Source organism: Pteropus vampyrus, unplaced genomic scaffold (assembly GCF_000151845.1).
Source record: "Pteropus vampyrus isolate Shadow unplaced genomic scaffold, Pvam_2.0 Scaffold199, whole genome shotgun sequence".
Classification (NCBI taxonomy): domain Eukaryota; kingdom Metazoa; phylum Chordata; class Mammalia; order Chiroptera; family Pteropodidae; genus Pteropus; species Pteropus vampyrus.
The window spans coordinates 2,553,557-2,577,220 of NW_011888980.1; the positions used below are offsets into that span (position 1 = coordinate 2,553,557).

Below are 23,664 nucleotides of genomic sequence, written 5' to 3' on the forward strand. Positions count from 1 at the left end.
ATGTTCAAAGCACATCCATGTTGTAGTATGTATCAGTACTTCATTTTTTTAACTGCTAAATAATCTTCCATTGTATGTATATATACCATATTTTATTTACCCATTCATCAGTTAATAGACATTTGGGTTATTTCCACATTACACTATTATGAATAATACTGTTATGAACATTCATGTACATGTTCTGTATAGACATAAGTTTCACTTAGGTATATACTAGGAGTGGAATATTTGAGTCATATGGTTGCTTTACACTTCGCCTTTTGAGAAGCTGCTAGACTGTTTGCAAAGCAGATGTACCATTTTACATCCCCATAAGCAATGTATTAGGGTTCCAATTTCTCAATATCCTCGCCAACACTTGTTACTGTCAATCTCTTTTATTGTTATAAAGTGGCATCTCATTGTGGGTTTGATCTGCATTTTACTGATGGCTAATGATGTTAAGTATCTTTTAGTGTGCTTACTGGCCATTTGCGTATCTTCTCTGGAGAACTGTGTATTCAGATACTTTGCCCATTTTTAATTGAGTTGTCTTTTTATTATTGAGTTCTAATAGTTCTTTGTATACTCTACATACAAATTCTGTATCAGATATATGACTTAACAAAATTTTTCTTCCATTCTTTGCATTATCTTTTTTATTGTATTCGAAGCTTCTACCACTGCTGTGGCACCTCACTTCATACTAGCTCATGTTGTAACTAGTTGTTAACAAATAACTCTCTCCCTTGAAATCAGAAGATAATTGAGGGCCATGCCTTTATTTTGGTATACCCTTAGAAACCTAGATTGTCCTCTGCACACATAGAGTATAATTGGGATTTGAGGCCTGAATTCTAGGTTATTACCTGAAGTATTTCAAACATCATCACTATAGCCAGAAATTTTATTTTCCAAGTAAAAGCAACACAGCTACCTTGTATCTGGATAAAATAAATGGGTGAACACAATTGATTCCATCCATTCACAACTGTTCCCTTTAATAAGGAAAAATAGCATTGTTACAACAGTCAGCACTTTATAAATAAGTCCTATTCCAAAAATTCATTTGTAGGGCAGTTATTGTAATGCTGAACATATTTTCACCTAGTACTAACATGATAACAATGATTCCACCAAGAACATCATAGGTCAAAAGAGCCCCTTGTGATCTGGACTGGCCTGGGAATTTAAGCATCATCCATTATGTTATTTCTATGGGAAAATGTGATGTAGCATTGGGCGGCAGCATAAACACACATCTCCTTCCTGTGTAAATCCATTAGCAAACTTCAGCAAACCTGAAGTTAAAAAAGGGTTTGGAGGTATAAGGAGTATTTCTTAAAAACTCCAATAAATACTAGTTATTCCTAAGGATGGGAAATGTAATCTTGAGTTTGGGATCTTATTAAAATACCAATCTCAAGAAACAATGAACGTTTGAATATTATGATCTATCAAAATGATGGTCATGAAAATTATACAGTTACATGGGCACATGTTTGTAAGTGGAAAAATGTAGGATTCCATATATTAAATAGTACTCCCCCGACACACACACATACCCAGCAAAGGAAAACAAGAACAAAAAATTCTGACTGAGGGAGAAAAAATAACTGGAAGCAAAAAGACCAAAATGCTAACAATAACTATGTTTGGGCAGAATTACTTTTTTTCTGCTTTTTTATCTTCTGAATTGCTTCTAATTTGCTTAGATTTATTTTTACAATAAAAGACCAGAATAACTTATCTTCCTAAATCATAATTTCTGTGAGAAAAGGGATGTTTGTCTTGTATACTGAGATATTGTCACTGCATAGTAGAGTACCTGGTACAAAAAAAAAAAAAAGGTGCCTAATATTTGTTGAGTTATATAAATTTCAGAACTGAAAAATATATAGAGTTTGGAATACAGTGATGGACCTGACAACAAAAGAGGTAATTTTTCTTCTTTATAGTTTTCTCATATGAAGTAGAGGCCGGCACCATGTGAAGACTCAAGGAATCATATAATTTTTGGAAGTCTATGTTGCAGAGAAAGATTCCACAACATGAATGCAGTCTGCCATTACCTGAACAAAAAGAATGTGCAGAAATGTAAGTTCTATACAAAAATCCTAAGAAATAGGCATTTCAGATCTTGCTCAGTCTACTTTCTACTTGAATTTCCAGAAAGGGTGAGCAAATAATGAAAGAAGAGAGGTGCTGCAAATACCTTGCAAACATCTTTTCAGTCGTCTGTTACATTGTGTGTATAGAAGGATGTGTCTCATAGCTTAGATTCTTATAGAACCTAGAAGTTATGGTGCTTCTTCAAATTCTTTAGAATAATTCCAAATATTCTAACATTCATGTACTGATATTATATTACAATGTTAACTCTAAATTTCATATGTTGGGATATCTGCAGCAATCCTAGTTCTTGAATGTCCCTAAAGAGAAGAAGGCTAGAGCAATACTGGAAAAGTTACTAATGATAGTTTGTAACAGATGATTATTTCCCTCCTCCATACTTACTAATATATTTATCTGGATTATTTTCAAATTATTGTAGTAATTAGTTTTTAAGAAAGGTTATTAGGTTTCATTTTGGATTCTTCTTTAGCTACTGCATTCCAGTTTTGAATGAATCATGTTCTGAATCTTAATTTCATGTTCTATATTCCCACTTAATATAAATGAACCTAAATCTCATTTGTTTGTACTCAAGCATATTTTAAGAATAACTAGCACAGAACTATGGAAATATACCATTCTATAAATAACAACAGTCTTCTTGTGATCTTCCACATTTGTTTGAGCTGCTCAAACATTTTTTTTAACTTTAACAGCTCTCCAAGGACTTCAGATGTTTAGAGACTGCAGGTTTAAGTAGCATTTCAAATTTTTTTTCTAAAAGGTAAACGTGATTATTTATAGCTTTCAAAAAGTCATGTCTAAAGGATAAAGAGAGACATTTATAAGATTATGTCTCATGCAAGTACCTATATTTTCGGTTCAATATGGTTTAGAATAAAAGTGGTTTTATATTTCATGTCAGGGCTTACAATCAAAAAAAAGGAGTGAAGTCTAGTCTGAATTCATGAAAAAAACTATGCATTAAAAATTGTATAAATGCAGTTACCATTACTTTTAAGTCCTGGAACTTGACTTACCAAGTGATAAGAAAAGAACAGAAACCTAGATTGAAGAACAATTGGAATTATGTATAAATAACATATTGTTTTTGATATGTAAATGGTACCTCTAAAATGTTTGAAATAATTTGTTCTCTTAAGCAGATGAACGGTGTTAGCAAGATTTAGGAAACATATTTCTTACCTTAGAGATCAGATTGCTAGCACTTGAATCAGTGAGGCTTCACTGTACATTTATCTGCATGTTAATGTATTTCTTGGCATTTATTCTTATGTCCTTTCATGTATGTGTGTTCTGCCTTCCACATTAAACTGGGAAATCATTGGGGGCAGAGATTTGTCTTGTCTTTGGGATGCCAAGTATTTGCAAAAAAAATCCCAAAACAAAAAAAGAAACAAAAGAATTTCTTGGTATCAAATATCCACCCAGTATTCAAATTTGCTCAATAGTTTCCAATTGTTCACGATGTTAGGATCAATTAGGATCTAAGTCAGTTATGACAATTAGTATCTAAAATTTATCTCCTTCATAAATTGTTTCCAAGTATCTCTTTATTCTTTCAATTTCTTTTCCACTTCATTAATTCCATTTTTTTTTTTTCTTTTTACTAACCAACCCAGAGCCAATATCCCTAACCACCACCTCTTTTGTAGGATTCTCACACTCTAGGTCATGAGACTTAATATAAATTTTCAAGCAGCTAAAAGGCTGCTTTTTAGGCAACTGAAATGATTTATTTTTCATCTACACTGAAAAGTACAGTACAGAAGCTGAAGCATAAGTAAAGTACAGAAGCTGAAGCATAAGTGCCCTTACAGTTTTGTAAACTCAAGTTACTGAAATAGTGTTTTGAAGAGATGGGAATATAATATAAAGGTCTTTTTCCTCAGAGATGTTTAAAAAATAGGATAAGCAGCCATGAATCTCAAAGTGTGACAAAAGTGAAGTACTGGAACTTCACTTTCAATACCAGATAAATAGCCTTCTAGACAATGCAGTCAAGTGGTACTAAATAACGGAGATATCAAAAATTTGAGAAAAAGAACTACATTACGTAATTTTACAATTCACTAAGCTCTGATTCTCACAACCTGTAAGTGATGTGAAGTCACTGTTTTATGAATGAGGACACTAGGATTTAGCATGTCCAGGAGACTTGCTCAAGATCCCTTAGCTAGACTTGCTGTTAAATATGGAGGACTGAACAAAGGTATAACCTCCATAAAACAAAAGTGAAAAGGCGCATGCTCACAAGGACAAAAGGAATGAATGAAGAAAAAACAAACAATAACTTTGAAGATAAGAAGCAGATGGGTGGGAATGAACACTTGGCAGACCCAGGAAACTTGGATCAAAGGCCAGTCAGTGGTGGGGAAAGACAAGAAACCACCCATTTTTGTACCACAGAACCACCCAGATAAGCCCAGGAACTGATGCAACCAGCTACCTCTGAAGGTAGAGGTTAGAGTAAGGCTAAAACAGGAGCATGTGTTTAAGAAGCACCAGGACCTAACATCTCCTCCCCAATTCCATACGGCTGTGGTTGCCTCTTTTAATTCTCAGTAGATTGGAAAGAGTACAAGAGAACTTCTGGAAGGAGAGGCTAGCATGGGGTAGGGAAGGGAATGGAACAGATGAGGGAAGGGAATATATTATAAAAAGGGGAGATTAAATCAAATGTTATAATGGTTGTTGATACTCTCCTTCTCTCATCTCTCAGCCTTCTCCCTCCACTTCAAGTGGCTGTTCAGCTGGCAGATTTTTAGAGCAAAGTTGCTAAATTGCTCAGATCTGGAAGAGCCTTTCATACACATAGTTTATGTGAATGACACCCCTAGAGTTGTACAGTGCCCAGCTTGCATGGATCAAAAGCACCTTCTCTGAGAAATTGGACCAGCCCAAGACACAAGACCCAAAGGTAATGATGTCAGAGATTTACCAACTGAATAGTCCAGTTGGTAAATATTAATATTGAAGGCAACATCTGACAAGCCCCTACTAGAAACACAGAACCTTAGATCCACCCTTTGAAACTCTATGCTTCAATACAAACTTCTAGCCAAGAATCACCAGACTGAAGAAGTCTCTAATATGAAAAATAGAGACTGAAATAATTAGGAAAAAAAAACTTAGAGGAAATAAAGTATGCAGGGAAACGAGAAAATGATCATTAATGTTATCAGAAATATGAGAAGATAATGCGTATGCGGAAACCAAAAGGTATTCTATTATGATTAGAAACATTCATGGAATAAAAAAAAACCTTGTAAATCAAAAAGTGTGATAGCTAAAATGAAAACTTGATAGAAAGTTTAGGATATAAAGCTGAAAAACTCCCAGGAAAACAAAACAAAACAAATTTTATTTTTTTTTAAGTAATCTTTTTTAAATACAGTAAAATCGTTTAAAAATTAAGGGACCAGTTCAAGAAATCTGACATCTGAATAGTACTATTTTTAGAAGCTTAAGACAAAGGAAAAAAAGGAAGCTACAATAAAATATAACTTAAGAAAATTCCCTAGAACTGAATAATGTGTATTTTCACATTTAAAGGATCCACTTAATGCCCAGCAAAATGATGAAAATAAAGAAAATAGATTCATACTTTAGTACATTATGAAATGTCAGTGCTTTAGGATCCTATCTGATTAACCAAAAAAGTTAAAAATAGGTAAAGATAAAAATACATAAATTGGTGAGCTCCTCAAAGTTTTAAATACTCTAAATTAACCTTAGATCAAGGAGGAATTTACAGGAGATGAAATCAAGAAATCAACGGAAATAGGAATATGTTGTAAACAAAATCTACAGGAGGAAGCTTCATCTCTCAAATGTCCTCATTATTAAATACAGACAATGAAAGTTAAAGGGACCAACTACTCATCTTATGAAATTAGGAAAAGACTACCGAAGGAGCTCAGAAGACAGTAATATGATAAAATAAAGAATAATTTTTTTAAATTAGAAAACATACAAAAAGAACAACAAAATAAAAAGCTGGATTTGGGGAAAAATACGAATGAAAAAAATTGTATAAGTTAGATAAACTTTTTACAAGCCTGATAAGGGGAAAAAATTGACAAGATTAGAAATTATGAAGGAGAAATAACCACAGATATGAGATTTTTTTAAATCCTGAGTAGAAAAATACTTGTATGTCTGATGGTTGCATGATAATTTTTGTTAATATGAAATATATTAATAATCCATTATGAAATTAAAAATAGAATATAAAACAATATGTACAATGAGGATCCACTTCACAACAATATGGATGGACCTAGAGATTATTATGCTGAGCAAAATAAATCAAAGATAAATATCATATGATTTCACTTAGATGCAGAATCTAAGAAACAAAAAGAATAAACTAATCGAAAACTGACTCACAAATACAGAGGACAATCTGGTGACTGCCAGAGGGGAGGGATGTTGGGGGCCTGGGAAAAAGAGGTGAAGGGTTAAAGAAGCACAAATTAGTAGTTGAGAGATGGTCATGGGGATACGGATAGGGCGTAGGGAATATAGTCAGCAGTAATGTAATGGCTACGTGTACAGCCAGATGGGTGACAGAGTAATTGCGGGGATTGTTTCATAAACTATATAAATGTCTAACCAATGTACTATATACTTGAAATTAATAATAAAATAAAATAAAATGCACATAAAAACAATATGCTCAGAAGGACCCACTTTCAATTTTAATAAATAAAACAAAATAAAAGCATATGTGTATATTAATAGAAAAATGAATAAAGGTCTTGAATATACTTGAACAAAGGTTTTCTCTTAGCCCAGGATTATGGGCGATTTTTATATTTTGACTTACATGCATGGGTAATTTTTTATATTGGTTTTATAACAAATATACCTACAGGTTATTGTAGTAAAAGTTTAATAAACATTAAAAAAGAATTTAGGTCACTGAACAGTAGTAATTGAAAGAATAAAGAAATACTGAGAAACAATTTATGAATAAGATAAGGTAAGATAATTCTAAATTTCCCAATTTACTTTGCAGTTTCTGCACCAACATGTTTTATTTTGTAGGAACATACTTGTTGCAATGTTTCGTATTACTCATTGCTGAGACTATGGTAATACAGCAGAGTAAAGATCATTTTCTCCTCCAGAGAGATAAAGCCATGAGGGACAGACATTTGGCCATCAATTTCTTTCCTAAAGAAAACTTTTATTATGAAAAAATAAACATATTCTCTCTACAAAAGTAGAGAGAATAATATAATGAACTCTTACATCCATCACCATCTTCCTCAGTTATCAACAAATCTTATTCTATCCATTTACCTCCAACCCCACTGGATGATTTTGAAGAAAATACCAGATATCATTTATAAATATTTCAGTATGGATCTCTTAAAAAATATAAAGATTGTTTAAAAAAAAACACACATTACTACGATACCATTATACTACCAAAAACTAATTTCTTAATATCAAATATCCAGCCAGTAATCAAATTTGCTCAATAGTTTCAAATTGTTTATCGTGTTAAGATCAATTAGGATCTAAATCAGTTAGGTCACTTAGTATCTAAAATTTATCTCATTCATAAATTGTTTCTCAGTATTTCTTTATTCTTTCAATTTCTTCTCTACTTCATTAATTTCATATTTTATCTGCAATTGGTTGATAATGTCTGTTATGCTCACTTCCCTTTTGATAGAAGTTTAAGTTTCAATATGTTTTAGACAACTTATTAATGGAATGTAAGAAATCTACATATGCAGTTAATCTTTTTTTAGTAAAAAATATATATTTTTGATAGGTACCAGAAAACTGCTTGAAAAGCACTCATAAAAAAGAATTTTAAAAAGATTTTTTACAAAGAAGACGATGTTATAAGTTGTGTTAAAGGGATAAGTGGGAGTTAACATCTCTCTTAGCTTCAGTGAACCACTCTCTTGGTTTTTCTCCTGCTTGTGTATTCTCAGTCTTTCACTGGGCCCTCTTCCTTTACCTGATTTCTAAAGTTTTGGGTTCCTCAGGACTCAGTTTTGAGTCCACTTCTCTCTTGACACCATTTTCTTATGGAATACCAATAATACCCATGGTTACAAATGGCATCTTTGTTGATAAACTTGACTAAAAAATACTTTCACATAGCAAATGGAAACAAAACAACGAAAAATGAAGTAAAAAGACAAATGACACACTGGCTTAAAGAAACTGCATCTTAAATCACAAAGAATTAATACACAGAGTTTCTTAAAAGTAAAAAAAAAACCAATAATCCTATAGAAAAATGGGTTACAGATAAGAGCAGACAAATCACAGGAAAAGACGCAAATTATCCTTAAAAAAAGATTTTCAAAAAACAAATGATCTAATCAAAAAATGAGCAGAGGACCTGAACAGACGCTTCTCCCTAGAGGACATACAAATGGCCAACAAATATATGAAAAGATGCTCAACATCGCTAGCTATTAGGGAAATGCAAATCAAAACCACAATGAAATACCATCTCACACCTGTTAGAATAGCTATAATCAACAGCATAAGTAATAAATGTTAGAGAGGATGCGGAGGAATAGGAACCCCTATACACTGCTGGTGAGACTGCAAATTGGTACAGCATAGAGGTTCCTCAAAAAACTAAGAATTGATCTACCATATAATCTACCAATCCCTCTACTTGGTATTTGCCCCAAAGACTTGAAAACTAATATCCAAAAAGATATTTGCACACCGAAGTTCATAGCAGCATTATTCACAGGGGCCAGGACATGGAAGCAACTGAAGTGTCCTACGATAGATGATTGGCTAAAGAAGCTGTGGTACATATATACAATGGAATATTGCTCAGCCATAAGAAGAGATGAAATACTGCCATTTGCCATAACATGGATGGACCTTGAGATAATCATGCTAAGCGAAATAAGCCAGACAGAAAAAGTTGAAAATCATATGCTATCACTTATATGTGGGATATAAACCTAAAAGCAACAAATGAGCAGGATAGACAGAGACTCATGGACATGGACTAGAGGCTAGTGGTTACTAGTGAGGCTAGTGGTTACTAGTGGGGCGAGGGAGGAGGGAGAGGTACACAGGGTAAAGGGGGTTAAATATAGGGTGTAGGGGGAGGGTGAAGTGTGTAAAGGGGATGAAATATATGGTAGCTGAAGGAAAATGGACTTTGGGTGGTAAACACACAATAGAATATACAGATGTCAAATGATAATGTACACTTGAAAATTATATAATTGTATTAACCAATGTTACCCCAATAAACTTAATTAAAAGAAAAGATGTTCTACCTCATTTATTCATGATAAGAGAATACAAATTAAAACTACACAATGATACCATTTTTATCACTTACCAGGTTGGCAAAATTCCAAAACTTGGACCACATACTGTATTGATGAAGTTATAGGAAAGTGAGCACTCATATGTTGCTGGTGGAAATATGAAACAGGAACAAAGTTATAAAAGGGAATTTACCAATAGCAAAAATACATATGCATGTATACTTAGACCTCAAATTCTGCTTTTAAGAATTTAGCCCAAAGATCACAGGCAAAACTATGAAAAGGCACATGCACACAGCTATTCATGGTAGCACTATTTATAATGGTAAGCCTTGAAAACAACCTAAATGTCCATCGACAGCAGACTGGTTGAATAAATTATGGTACACTCACTCAGTGGAGTAGGGTGAATAACTTAAAATGGTCAATTCAGAACACAGCCATACAAGAGGAAAAAAGATATGTAATAAATATACACGTCTTATTACTTTAACCAAAAATGAAAAATAGATGTTTATTTGAAATTACATATTGTATATTTAATTGTTATTTAAATGCAGTTATTTAAACAATAGAAATAGTTAACAGTGATAATTATTAGTAAAAGCAACTAATGAAAAATATGTGTGAGAAAATATAACTATATTTATAATGATATATTATGAACAGTGTACAGAGGACAATTATATATTATCTTCTAATACAGGAGTTTAACTTTTTTATAACTTTACTGGATTACTGCGTATTCTTAAGACACACATGTAAGATTTTTTTAAAAGATAATGTAAAAACATTGAAGTAAATTGACATTACCTATACTTAATAAAAAAAATGGTTCTTTCTGTCACATGATACAGTAGGATATCTTTCTATTTCTTTTTCTGAAAGCATTTCTCTGAACTGTCTGCAGCTTTTAGGATATACTTAATTTCTTTATGTAGTGGTAAAACTGAATACAGTCAAATGTAAAATTCATTTCGACAGCTGGTTTTATCAAACCCATGTTACAGTAGTTCCTGGTGTCAGTACTGTATGATGACAACAAGCTAAATTTCCTCTCAAGTGTTTAAGCATGGAATACTTAAAATTTTACTAGTCAAGATTTAGACTCCTGTAAATTAGTTTCCAGCTCTTCAAAAATATCCATCAACTATGTATCTATACAGGCTTGTTTAGGGAGACCAACTATTTGTCAATCAATTCCTGTGCATTCATTTATTCATCAGGTAGTCTATCTAATGTCTAAAATGTCCATCGTTTTCAACACTATGAAGCATATAGGATGTCAGATGTTAAACTCCCTTTCTCAAGGAAAAGGGTTTCTATAGCAGGTTATTAGAATTTGTGAAAATTCCAATTTTAAATAAATTACAATTTTAGTAAAAAAATTAATAAAAACCTGCTTCACTTGACTGCCTTATTCAAGTGATTTCTTTCTTCCTTCTTCCCTTTCTTCTTTTTTCTTCATCTTTTTCTCCTTTTGCTATATTGGTTTCTGTCATAATCTACACATAATACTTAATACCTTAGACACAGTCATTCCATCCTTTTCTAGATTTTGTAAAGATTATCAAATGGTTTTCGAGAAACAATATAAATTTCTGTTGTAATTCTTTTCCACATTGTCATTAGTGTATTTAGTGAGTACCTACCATATGCCAATCACTGCCCTAAATGCTGGGGATACAGGTTCAATCGAAATAGTTCCTGCTCTTAGGAAAATTATTTTGTGAGACATAAAGATGTATTTTTTATATTTTTAAAATTAATGTTATTGAGGTTTGACTTGCAAACAATAAAATGCACACATTGTAAGTGTATATTTCAATAAAACGTTATGAATGTACTCACCCATATAACTATCACCATAAACAAGATACAGAACATTTCCATCCTTAGATCACCTAGCTCTATCCTTCCTTGACTCCCCACCCCAGCCTCCAGCAGTCACTATTTTCTAGCAGTGCAGTTTAGATTTGTCTTTTTTAGTTCCATATAAATAACATCATACTTTCAATCACACTTTTCCTCTGCTCAACAGAACTTTTTTGAGACTCGTGGTTTTGCATACCAAGTAGTTCATCCTTGTTCATTGAAAATTACTTTTCATTATATTATATGGATATGCTCCAAGTTCTTTACCTATTCACCAGCTGAACATTTGGGTTGTTCCCAGTTTTTGACAATTAACAACAAAGCTATTGGACGTGGTTCCATAGTATAGCAGTTAGCACATCTGCTTTACATGCAGAAGGTCCTGGGTTTGTGCCCCAGTGGAGCCACAGTCCATGGTCTTTGGCCATGCCACCCTGAAACAAGCCCCATGTCTGATCGCGAAAGCTAAGCAGGGTGGGGCCTGGTTAGTACTTTGATGGGAGACCACCTAGGAAGACCTGGTGCTGTAGGCGTAAATAATAATAAATAATTTTTAAAAATCTATGAAAATTAATGTACAAACACTTTAATTCCTAAGGAAACACCTAGAAGTAAAATTGCTGGATCATATAAATGCATTATGAACTTTACAGTAAAAGACAAGTTGTTTACCAAAGTGGTTGGAACCATTTTGCATTCCCATCAGAAATACGAGAGGTCCAGGTGCTTCACATCCTAGTCAACATTTGGTATCCTCTTTTAAATTTTAATGGGTATGTAATGGTAAAGATGCATTTCTTACCTGCGCCAGTCTACTTAGTAACTCCACTTTAAAACTAATCGTTTTATTAATAATTTTTTTTTAAATCTAAAACATTTAAGAGTTTGGTAGAAAATGGCTGGTTTGACAATGCAGATAATTTGTTTCTAACTTTTTCTCACGAAATCTCCACGCACTCTCCAGTAAACATAAATCTGGTGTTAGGCAGCTCTAGATAGGTAGAGAGCTCTAAGAGCCTGGCTCTTCATTCAGGACTATAACTTCTAGAGTCTACACTTACTTCCATTGTTTCCTTGAACCCTCACGTCACCTTTCTAAGAATTTCCCAGGGAGCCGCGCGGGGCGGGCTCTACAATCCCCGAGGCTCCGCCCCTTACTGGGATCCGCCCACTACCCCAGGACGCGGCCCGAGTCTGCAAAAGGAAGAGAGCTTCCGGTCTCGCGATTGGCTTTCCTCCCGCGAGAAGAAAAGACGGCTGCCATCGGCCCAACGTTGGCGGAGGCGAGGGAAGGGGTGTGGCCGGGGAGTGTGGGTCCCCCGGAGTGAGGGAGAGGGGGCGGGGTCGCGCGCGCACCGGGCGTACGCATGCGCGCACGCTGCCGGTCGGGCTGAGCTGATAGGGGAGGGGGCGGCGGCGGCGGCGGCTAAGGAGGCGTCGTTTTTTCCGTGGTTTGGAAGGTGCGTGGCGGCGCGGTTGGCCATGGGAGAAGTGGGTAGGGACCGCCCGTGTGGAGCCATTGATACTCCCTCTTTTCTGGCTCTGAAGGCTTCAGCCCCCCGCGCGTGTGGTGGACCCTAGGGACGTCAGGTCACCCTGCGGCCCCGGCCCTCCTGCCGCGCTTCAGGTAGGAGCCTCGGGCTCCTGAGTGCCCGCTGCCCGCCAAGGCCCTCGCCTTGACCGATGTTACCGGGGCGACGACCCGCACCCGGCGTGCCCACCCTCTCGCTCGACAACAGTCTTGTCCTTGCTTTCGCGCCCTGTGGAGCCGGGAACAGGGCCGGGTCGGTCGGCCAGGGGTGGGGTGGGACCCCGCCTCAGGTGCGCTCCGGCTCTGGGCCTGGCGGGTGGGACCCTGCAGTGCGCTCCCGCACGCCGTGCCCCTCGGCGAGGCTGTGCTGGGGTCCTGCCCAGTCTGAGAGAGGTTGGCCCAGCAAGCTCCTGGCAGGTGAGGGACCACTTTGACTTGAGTAGTTGGCTGCATGGAGTACTGAAGAGTGCCTTGGTCACTTGTGGCCTCTGTTGAAAGTTGGAATCTCTGGAGTTGGTTTTGTTTGGGCCAGTGGTGAGGTGGTTTGTCATTTTTCTTAAATAGTGGGATGGCAGACTCTTTATGAGCTCTAATGGGTGGTGGGCTAAATAAGTAAATAAGCAGCAGTAGTGTTACATTAAAGTGAGATTTAAGTGCAGTAAGGTATGTTTTTCCAGTACGAGCCTCAGACTCGGAAGAGTTCTGCTTAAACAGTTCAGTAAGATTTTCATCTAGCGCTTGAACACACTTGGTTTGCAAATACCCTTGCCCTGAAATGTACATCCTCTCTTTTACACCAGTATTAATTTTATAGGCATAATGGTTATGAAAGCTTCTGTAGAAGACGATGATTCAGGATGGGAGCTCAGTATACCAGAAAAGATGGAAAAAAGTAATACAAACTGGGTGGACATAACCCAAGATTTTGAAGAAGCTTGTCGAGGTGAGTTTGAATATTTGGATTAGGAGTTCAAAGTCTGGGAAAAGATAAAATAAAATCTTGATTGTGATTTCTGAACTGTCTCAATAAATTAAATCAATAGGTAAGTGTGGTTTATTGAGTTTATTAACCATATTTATTCATTCTCTACCCTCTAATTTTAACTTTCATTTAAAGCCAGGATATGTGAAATATAGCATTAAATACAAATGTTGAGGCAATTTCTTCTATTAAATTTTCCAACTTTAAAGATTAGAGAGTACATAGCAATAATTTTAAATTGTGGAACCAGGAATTCTGTTGACCTAAAGATGGTTATATTATTGTATATTTAAGATTCGAAAATGATCAGATTATGCGACTCTCTGCTTGAGATCCTCTAGTGGCTTCTTGTTGCACATGGAATAAAGTCCAAACTTATTCTCCAAGTCCTTTATGATCCAGTTTCTGCCTACCACTCAGACTTCATTTTCTTACCACTGACCCACTAGGCTCCCTGTGTTCCTCACGAGTCCTTCCTATCTCATTAAACACTCCAAGGTGCATATTTTGTTTACTCTATCTTAAATTGCTTTGCCCCTAGGTCTTCACAAAGCTCTCTCCTTCCTGACCATTTAAATGTTACCTCTCCAGAGAGGACTTGTCAGAACAACCAGTCTAAACAGAGTCACCCCCTCATTTTCTTCTTTTTAACTCCAGTTCAGTTGAATCACCCTGCTTATTTTCTTCATAGCACTTACCTATTGTCAGAAATCATCATTTTCAATTATTTCTTTTTTATTGTCAGTTTCACCCACTGAAATATAAGCTTTGAGTGCAGAGATCTTATCAGTTACCTTAGCATGCAGAACATTTCCTGGCACATAGTAAGTGTGATAAATGATTGGAGAAATGAACACGTTTGTTGGTTTGAGGTGAGAGTCTTAGCAAGGGGAAGATTGAAGAGGAAGGAACAAATGATAGAGTGAGAGCTTGAACTTTAAGAGAGGATGGGATCAAGAACATGATAAATTAACTCAGGGGAAAAGAATAGGGACATACCGAGACTGGAGAAACAGGTTAGGATGGTGAAGATACAAGTATATTTTTAAATAGATAGGGAAGAATGGTGGAGGGATTCTACCTTGATGGCTTCTATTTTCTTAGTGAACAAGAAGGTTAGGTCTTTGGTGATGGTGAGGTACAGTATATTTAGACTAGTGCTGTTAAGGAGCGGAATAAAGACTTGGAGCAGCTTCAAGTGGAAAGAGCCAGTTGAAGGTAAGCAGAATTATAAATCATGTGCCTATCCTTCTACTCTTTTAAAGTACATGTCCAATTAAAGTATACATAAGTGAGATAGTGGAAGGAACATCAGTCTGGGAGTTGGGTGACTGCCCATTTTATGTCTGTTTAAGAGAGAGAGAAAGAAGTATAAGTTGCAGTGTAGTTTTTGTGCTCAGAGATCTTAGACTATTAAGTGGATCATACCTATCATCTTGCCCTGATTTTAAGTGATCTGTATGAGAAGGCTGTCATTATGAACCTAAATAAGAAAGGTTTTATGGCTTGAGTTAGGCCTTAAAGAATGGTCGAGTTTCTCTTAAGTAAATGTGAGACAATTATTCTAGACCGAGATGAACCATCAGAGCCAGAATAAATTCATTGAGAGTTGTATATTTGAGGAACAGTGAATACTTCTTCCTTCTCCATGGAAAAAGTTTAGAGTAAGAGATAGGATTTAATCTCTGCTTCATTGTGGATTGAGAGAGGCTGGCATGTCATTTTGTTGTCAACATCAAACAATCCTATTAACTTCCATAATTAGCACTTGCACTGTTTCAGGTGGCACAAATGTGGAGTATACTTCTTGAGATTAAAAAGTGGATATAGAATTAATTTTCCTTTACGTGTAGATTTAGGACTAAAGGATTTTGGCAGCTCTTGAACTTGTGGTTATTAATAATTTGTTTTCCTCTGTTGAAATAATCAGATTCATTGCCTAGATTATAGTTTAGGTTTCTGTTCTAGCAACCTTCTGAAAACTAAATTTAAAATAGAACTCATTGCATCCTTTTCTTTAACTATTACAGTGGTTTCTCTTCAGTGACAGTGTAATGGCATTTGGCTAGACTTTAGTGATTTGGTGCAGGTATGGTAAAATAATCTGCATATGGATGGCAATATTTTTTCATACACATTTCTATTTATTCTTTTAGTGGCTCTTCAAAGTACTCTGGATCAAATTCTGATTTTTATCATTTATTTTCTACTATGCAGATGGCACACATTCCCCTCCACGCTTCCTATAACCAAGTTTTTTTCTTTGCAAATTATTTTGAATGTGTGGCGCCATCACTGTTATTTTGCCTGATATGTAATATATCATTTATCTAAAGGACACCTCTGAACTTTGCTTCTCTAGGAAACCTTGCTTAATTAAAACCATCTCATTTTGCTCCTGTAAAATAGTCTCTGTGCTTCATATTCCATTTGGTTGTCTATATTTAGGTACTTCCTGAATTACTAACCCACAGTTTAGAATTTTCATTTAAACATAAATGATCATAAAATATACACAGCTCCTTCTTCCACCTGCCAGATTCCCTTCTTCCACATGCTCCCAGGATAGCCAACAACCCCTCCTAAACACCATTAAGTGTCTAGAACTCAGAGGTGATCCAAGGTCAGCTAGCACTGCTTCCATTATTTTTAAGCTCTAGTCAAGGAGGATATGGACCCTTCCTCTTATCGCATTTTCTTCTCTAATGGCTTAGTTCATTCTTCCTTAGTCAGTCTTTATTACAGGTACCATTGTTTAAGACCCCCATATACATCCAGTTTCTTCAGCTCTTACCCAGTACTTTTGGAAAACTTTTATTCTCTTCCTTCTTTTGAAATCTAGGTTGCTTAAGCTTCTTATTTCTCTTCCTTTCTCTTTTGTCTTCTCTCACCCAGAACTTTTATATATATTAATACAAATATATATATTTGTTTTAAGAATAAATGAATATTATAAGGCCATGTTTCTTCAAACCAGAAAATATCTGGATCTTGGACTTTAGAAATTTGAGAATCACTGCATTACATTAAATGCTGTCATTTTGGGTGACTTCTTGGAATCAGCATAATGATGACCACAGCTTGGGCACTCAAATTGTAGCAATACTTGATTATAACGTTATTATCCAGTTAGTTTTAGAACATGTTTCTGTAATCTTTTTAAAAGATTATCATTGAACTGATTACATAACATTTAACAATTATAGAAGAAGTATAGATTCTTGATAAAACTTTAATGGACTTTTGGTCTTTCATCCCCATCCATGAACACCGTTTTTAGAATCATTGTTTTAGGAATTTGCTGTTAGCGCTTTATTCTGAGAAGAAAAAGATGGACAGAAATTGTCCTGGCGAAAGATCTGGGCAACTTGAAAAGTATTTTAAGTGATTATGGTTTTAGAAATGAAAAGTGTTTCCTTCGTTCCATGCTGTCAAGAATATTTTCAGTGGTGGGCATGGATTGGGTAGGCAGCTGGTAATTGTGGATCACTGGTGGCAATTTTGGATACGCTGTTAATTGTGGATCACTTTAGATCTATGGTTTTCCACCTGGAGTGATCTTGACCCTCAAGGGACATTTGCCAATGTCTTGAGATGTGTTTGGTTGTCACGGCGAAGGTAGGGAGAGCTACTGGCATCTAGTGGGTACACACCCTAAGGATTCTGCTAATCATCTGATGCACAGGATAGCCCTTATGAAAAAATTATTTTGTTCAAATGTCAGTAGTGCTGCTAGTTCATTTAGATTACTTGTAGAATGTTTAGTTAGCATTTAATGTCTGTGACCCTGGATTCCTCAGGAATGGAACATACAGATATTGGATGTCTTAACACCTCTAACAACTAGCATTAACATAGAGCAAGCAGTAGAAGGGAATGGGACCTTTGATGTACTTTGAGAGCTCTTCTGCATTGTCAAGGTCAACTTACCAGGTTTTCCCCGAATCTCGTATTGTGTATTCTGCTTTATGTTAGGAGTTTTGGTCAATAGACAAGGTATCCTCAGAAGTCACCACTTTCCCCCTTTCAGCTGGTTATTTTGCTATTCATGATTCTAGATAGTATGCTTTTATTGCTACTTCTTGATTCCCCCCACTGCCAATTTAGGCATTATCTATGGACTTTCCCTCCAGTTACACTATGGATATACAGATTTTATTCATAGTTGAGCCCACGAGTAAAACTTATTACCTTACCCTTCCTGCACAATTCTTCTGTTTTACACAACTTTTTTTTACCCAAAAGCTATGTACTTATCATTAATTTTAACTTAGACTTTTTACAAGTTGTCCAAATCTCAAGATATTCATACACATCAGACATTCTATCATAATTATCTCCATTATTATCCTGGCTGCTTAATTTACTCCAATATGGATGTGTTTAGCTCTTTGTACCTAGTGTTATCCTGAGATCTTTTTTCATCATCAGCCTGGGGTTTCTGTTTTCCTCATTGTTTTGACTAGATATCTTTTTTATCTTCCTGAGTAAAGTACATGGGAGATACAATTTGTAGAGGCCCTGGATGTCTGAAAGCGTCTTTATCCTCCCACTTTATTGATAATACATTTTGGTATTTGAGAATTTTAGGACCTTGCCCATCAATGTATTGTTCTGATGTTACTATTAAGAAGCTTGATGACATTCCGATTCCTGAGCTTTCATATGTAACCTTTTATTATCTTCTGTGTGTCCTCCATGTCCAGAATTTTCACAGTGGTTTGCTTTGTTGACAATTCTGGAGCCCTTACACTTTATCTGATCTCCAGTTCTGGGAAACTGTCTTGAATTACTCTACTTCCTCTTTGTTTTCTCTGTATTCTCCTTATAGAGTGTCTTGTTTTGGGGTTATTGAACCTCCTAGGCTGATCTTCTGTGTTTTTCCCCCTTGTTTTTACTTGCCTTTTTCCATCTCTTTTTCTTCAGTGCTATGGACTGAATGTTTGGGTCCCCTAAAATCATATATTGAAACCTAATGCCCAGTGTGATGGTTTTAAGTGAGGCCTTTGGTAGATGCTTATGTCATGAAAGTGGAGCTCATGTGAATGAGATTAGTGGTCCTATGAAAGAGATGCCGCAGAGCTCCCTAGTTCCTGCCACCATGTGAGGTTACAACAAAAAGTTGGTTGTCTAGGAAATGGGCCTTCACCAGACACTGAGTCTGCTAGCAACTTGATCTTGGACTTTCCAGCATCCAGAACCATAAGAAAAAAGTTCATTGATCATAGGCCACCCACTTTATGATATTTTTGTTAGCAGCCTGAATGGACTAAGACTCAACTTTGTCTTCCAAAACTTCTACTGAATTTTCCATTTCTGCTGTAATGTTTTTAATTTCTAAGATTTTTTTCCTCTGAATATTCCTTTTGAAAAAAAAAGTAAAGGGTCCTGTTTTTGTTTTCAGGGTTGCACTGTTTTATCTATTTAAGGATAATAGTTCTTTTGAGTTTTTGTTTCCCCATATAGTGTCTTTCCTCCAACTTGCTATTTTGTTTATTTTCTTTGGTTTCTATCTTTACTATTTGGACATTACTTCAGATATCTATGAATCCTTTGTTGCCAGAGTGTAGGGGACAAAAAGCTGATTGGAAGCCCTGAATTTTTGAGTTGGACTCCTCGACTATGAATGTCACTGTCAGGTGATCTGACTTGGCTTTTGTATTGGAGATCTTCTGATGTCAGTTATTTAGCACTGTCTTCTTGGAATGATATATTCTATAGAGAATATTTGTTTCATCTCCTGCCTTGAGATTGAAGATCTAATTGTCTGCCTGTGATATAACAAGCAGGAGAGGAAGTCTAGGATTTTCAGAACATATTCACTTAATGCTCTCTCTTTCCAATACTGTACCCTGGCCTTCAAATAACCTTATGTGCCTGAGACTTTTTGTTTTATCGTAATCAGAGAAAGCCTTCAATATTATATAGGGTGAAAGAGGAGCAGTTATCACTGCTTTGTAAATTAGGGCAGGGCTGAGTCCTCCATATTTTAGTCCCCCTTTGTCCCCACTTTCAAAGGTAAAGTGGTAAATCGGGTTGGTTTTTGGCTTTCTCTGCTGCTGGATTTATTTTTCTTGGATTTGCTAAGAAACTATTTGCCTTTCAGTTTCCAAGTTTCTTAGTTTTGTTGTATTATTTTTGCACGTGTTTTTCCTCTTTGGGGTTTATACTTTTCTTTCAAAACATTTTTTTTCTAGTTATTTTAATGAGATTTCAGGAGGGAATTAAAAGTAGGAGCACCTTTACCCAGGGGTAAACTAATTGATCTGTTTAAATATCACTATTATAATGGTGTTGGACTTCAGCTTTATTACAGATTCAGTAGAGCAGGGATCCCTGACTCCCGGGCCGTAGACTGGTACTGGTTGCGTGGCCTTTTAGGAACCAGGCCGCACAGCAGGAAGTGAGCGGCAGGCGAGCTGAGCGAAGCTTCATCTGTATTTGCAGCCTCTCCCCATCGCAAGCATCATCACCTCAGCTCCACTTCAGGTCATCATGCATTAGATTCTCATAGGAGCACTGGTCCCTGGTGCCAAAAGGTTGGGGACCACTGCAATAGAGTCTTCATAGGGACCGAAGCTGGGAACTTAACCATTATTTATAATCTTATATGTAGAAATCTATCGAAAGTTCTATAACACCAGTTTACAAATAACCTCATTTATAAGATGGTAAAATGTGTTTGCATTGTTGCATAGTTGCATGTTTTCTCTGTCCTGCTAGATGACATTTCTTCAGAAGAATGATCATAGTCTTCAAATGCTTAGCACTGCTGCATTCTCAAGCTCCAGTCACAAGTTATGATTCAGTGTTCATTTCCAAGGCAAAGGAAGGATGTTCTCAGATGTCATGAAATTCTATAATTGAAAAAATTAAGTTAAATTTTCTCTCACAGCGTATCTATCCACAGCTTATATTATTAGAGTGAGGATAAAATAAAAAGGTGGTTTATTGTCAAGATTTTTAAAAAAATTATGAGTCAGCTTTTTCTTGTATATATAATTTTTTCCTTTGCTCTGAGTGGTTTAAGCTATATACTATTGTACCTACTTAGAAATTTACATAAAAGTAGAAGTAACTTTATTCAAAATTATTGTTTTAATTTAGTTCAGTGGTTTGGTGTGGTCTGTGATCCCTGGGATCCCCAAGACTTTCATGGGGTGTGCTAGGTCACAACTGTTTTCGTGGTTATAAGACATAAACTTATTTTTGACTCATTCTTTTGTTAGTGTACAGTGGAATTTTCAATATTGCATGATGTGTGATGATGTCATTGCTCTGACTGCTAATGATAAATGTCAAACATCCTTCTCACTAAATATTTTTGAAAACTGCTGCCCACTTGGATAAGACCCAAGTAACTTATGTCTGTAGTGCTATCTATACAAGATCATGATTGTATATCCAGTTATTGATTATGCAGTGAGAGTGCTGCTTAGTGAGTAAATTTTAAAGTTTACTGCTTATAGTAAACTAGTGAATGATCTGATAACTAAGGGACCCAACAAGAGTCAGCTAGTTCAACCCTTCATTTTATAGATGAGGAAACCAAGGTTTCTAGGTCTGTGGAGTGTTTTTATTTTTAAGTTTGGTGTAGCTCTTTGGTACCCAAATCTATCCTGAGAATATGATAAATTATTATAGCAGTTCTCAGATTTTTTTGGTCTCAGGACCCCATTATGTTAAAAATCACACTCTTCATTATTGTTTGTGTAATACATATGTTCACTATATTAGAATTTAAAACAAATTTAAAAAACACTTATTCACTTGAAAATGTTAATAAACTCATTGCATGTTAACATTTTTACAATGAAAAATATATTTAAAAAAAAAAAACCTTAGAACTTAGTGGAGTTGTTTTATATTTTTGAAAATCTCTTTAATGTTGACATAGTAGAGGGCACCTGAATTCCACGTCTGCTTCTGTATTCAGTCTGTTGCTGCATGTTATTTTGGTTGAAGTATATGAAGTAATTCTGACCTCAGTAAATATGTAGTTGAAAAGTGGATGAAACTTTTCAGATAATTAAGAATATTCTTTGATACTACACTAAAACTTTACATGCAATTTCTTAAAGATTAGTTATAATGTGGAGTTGGAAGCCATATCAGTGGACTTTTCATGCTCTGTTACATTGGTCTATCTTAAACTTTGAATGGATCTTTTATCAATGCCTAATTTTATAATGTGTTGCCAGTTGCAAAATATAAGTATTAGAAAGCTGTCAGGCTCACAGTTGGCAGATACTTGTTTTCCAAAATCTCAGTTTTTTTCTTAAAACCTCAAATTTTATCATTGGCAACATTGTCAGTTTTTTTTTCCTTAAAGCGACAAACATTTATGTTTAAGAAAACGCCATATTCTCTAGTATAAGTAACTATAGTTTGTCAGTTGTTCTTTCAAGTAAAAATGGTGAGAATTATGCAAAAGCTTTTCCTCAGGACAGCCTCTTACTCTGGTTTGCAGTGGAAGTTAATGTATACTTCCCATTTGTCAAATAGAATATTAAAAAGACATATACTCAAAGATTGAGATTTAATAAGATAAATCAGAGCCAGCACTAAGGTGAAACAAGTAAGGCACCTAGAGTACAAAATTTAAGGAAACACTATGTGAAAGCAAGTGCCTCCTTAAATTTTGTACTGTGGATTCCTCAGTTGCTCACCCTAGTGCTGCCTCTGAGATTAATAATTTTTACATTCATCAAGGACTTCTTAGGTGAAATTTTAAAAATATTTTTGTCTTTTTTAACTGCAAATGTGTGGAGTTGAAGAATATACTATTTAGCATGAGGCCACTGTCTTGATTTGTGCCGAAGCTACAGCAGGTTTTTCCTCTTTACATTATTGCTTTTGCATTATCAGTGCAAATGTCAACACAATGAAAAAGACAAAGAATGTTTTAGTCTTACTACAAACATAATTTTAAAGTCTCAGACTCCGGGGTTCCCAAACCATCTTTGAGAATTGCGGCATATTCTGTTATGCTTTATTGTAGTATTTTGACTTATTCTTCTCATTGATTTATCTGTTTTGGTACATGGAACTGTTAAAAATGATTGTTATTTAACTTGTGATTAGCTAGGATGATGGGTAAAGTTCTGGAAACTGCTTGTTATACCTTCCACAGGATTTGACCATTAACGTCTAAGCTACTTGAAATGTTAAAGTAGTGCTTCTCACCTTATCTTCATATTGAAATTACCTGGACTGCTTTAAAACCTTTGCATAGATCCCACGCCTTAGAATTTAGTTGATTTGGGAAGCTGCTTCGACTTTGAAAATTTTAAGTTTCCCAGTTAATATTAATATGCAGCCAACGTTGAGAACTGCTTTGTAGGAGGTGAACACTGCTTTGATTAGCTGTTTACACATGTTTTATATATTATCGAAATAAAATATAATTTAAAAAAATAGTTTTGATACTGTATCTGGAACAAAAAGATTAGATTATGACACCAAGTGGTTTACAAACAGCTTGAGAAGTAGCAATCAATTCTATGGAAAAGTTTATTTAGAGGAAAATTTACTAGTGATTTTTTTTTTTTTTTAATTTAAATGAAGTTGGTAATTCTGATTGGATCATGTGGCCCATGATGGGCCACTTGTTAATTCTCAAAAGTTCAATATGTGGTTAGGATCTAAATATTCACTGTGTAGAACAGGGGTCCACAACCCTTGGGCTGCAGACTGGTACTGGTCCGTGGCTTGTTAGGAAGTGGGCCACACAGCAGGAGGTGAGCTGAGCCTTGAAGCTTCATCTGTATTTGCAGCCAGTTCCCAGCACTAGCATCACCGCCGCAGCTCCACCTCAGATCATCAGGCACTAGATTCTCAGGAGCTCCAGTTCCTGGTGCCAAAAAGGTTGGGGACCGGCA

The 23,664-nt window shown here is 35.7% G+C and overlaps 1 protein-coding gene and 1 long non-coding RNA gene across 5 annotated transcripts in view; one reads left to right on the forward strand and one right to left on the reverse strand.

The window, feature by feature from the left end:
• Nucleotides 1–491: 491 nt before the first annotated feature.
• On the reverse strand, nt 492–12,416 carry LOC111746718. The gene is made up of 4 exons (XR_002783245.1): nt 12,332–12,416; nt 9,467–9,542; nt 3,304–3,465; nt 492–2,054 (listed from the first exon to the last, which is right to left on the reverse strand). It is a non-coding gene; the product is annotated as an uncharacterized LOC111746718 (long non-coding RNA).
• A 142-nt stretch (nt 12,417–12,558) lies between these two features.
• NAA35 (N(alpha)-acetyltransferase 35, NatC auxiliary subunit) overlaps nt 12,559–23,664 on the forward strand; it is a 69,913-nt gene continuing 58,807 nt past the window's right edge. Inside the window, exons 1-2 of one of the 4 annotated variants that reach the window (XM_023537781.1) lie at nt 12,559–12,580; nt 13,616–13,744. In XM_023537781.1, the coding sequence (XP_023393549.1) occupies nt 13,621–13,744 (124 nt within the window). In that variant the 5' untranslated portion in view covers nt 12,559–12,580; nt 13,616–13,620. Of the gene's footprint in view, nt 12,581–12,668; nt 12,731–12,762; nt 12,898–13,601; nt 13,745–23,664 lie in introns of those variants that run through there. The other 3 variants (XM_023537780.1, XM_011372068.2, XM_011372069.2) reach the window with 3 other exon arrangements.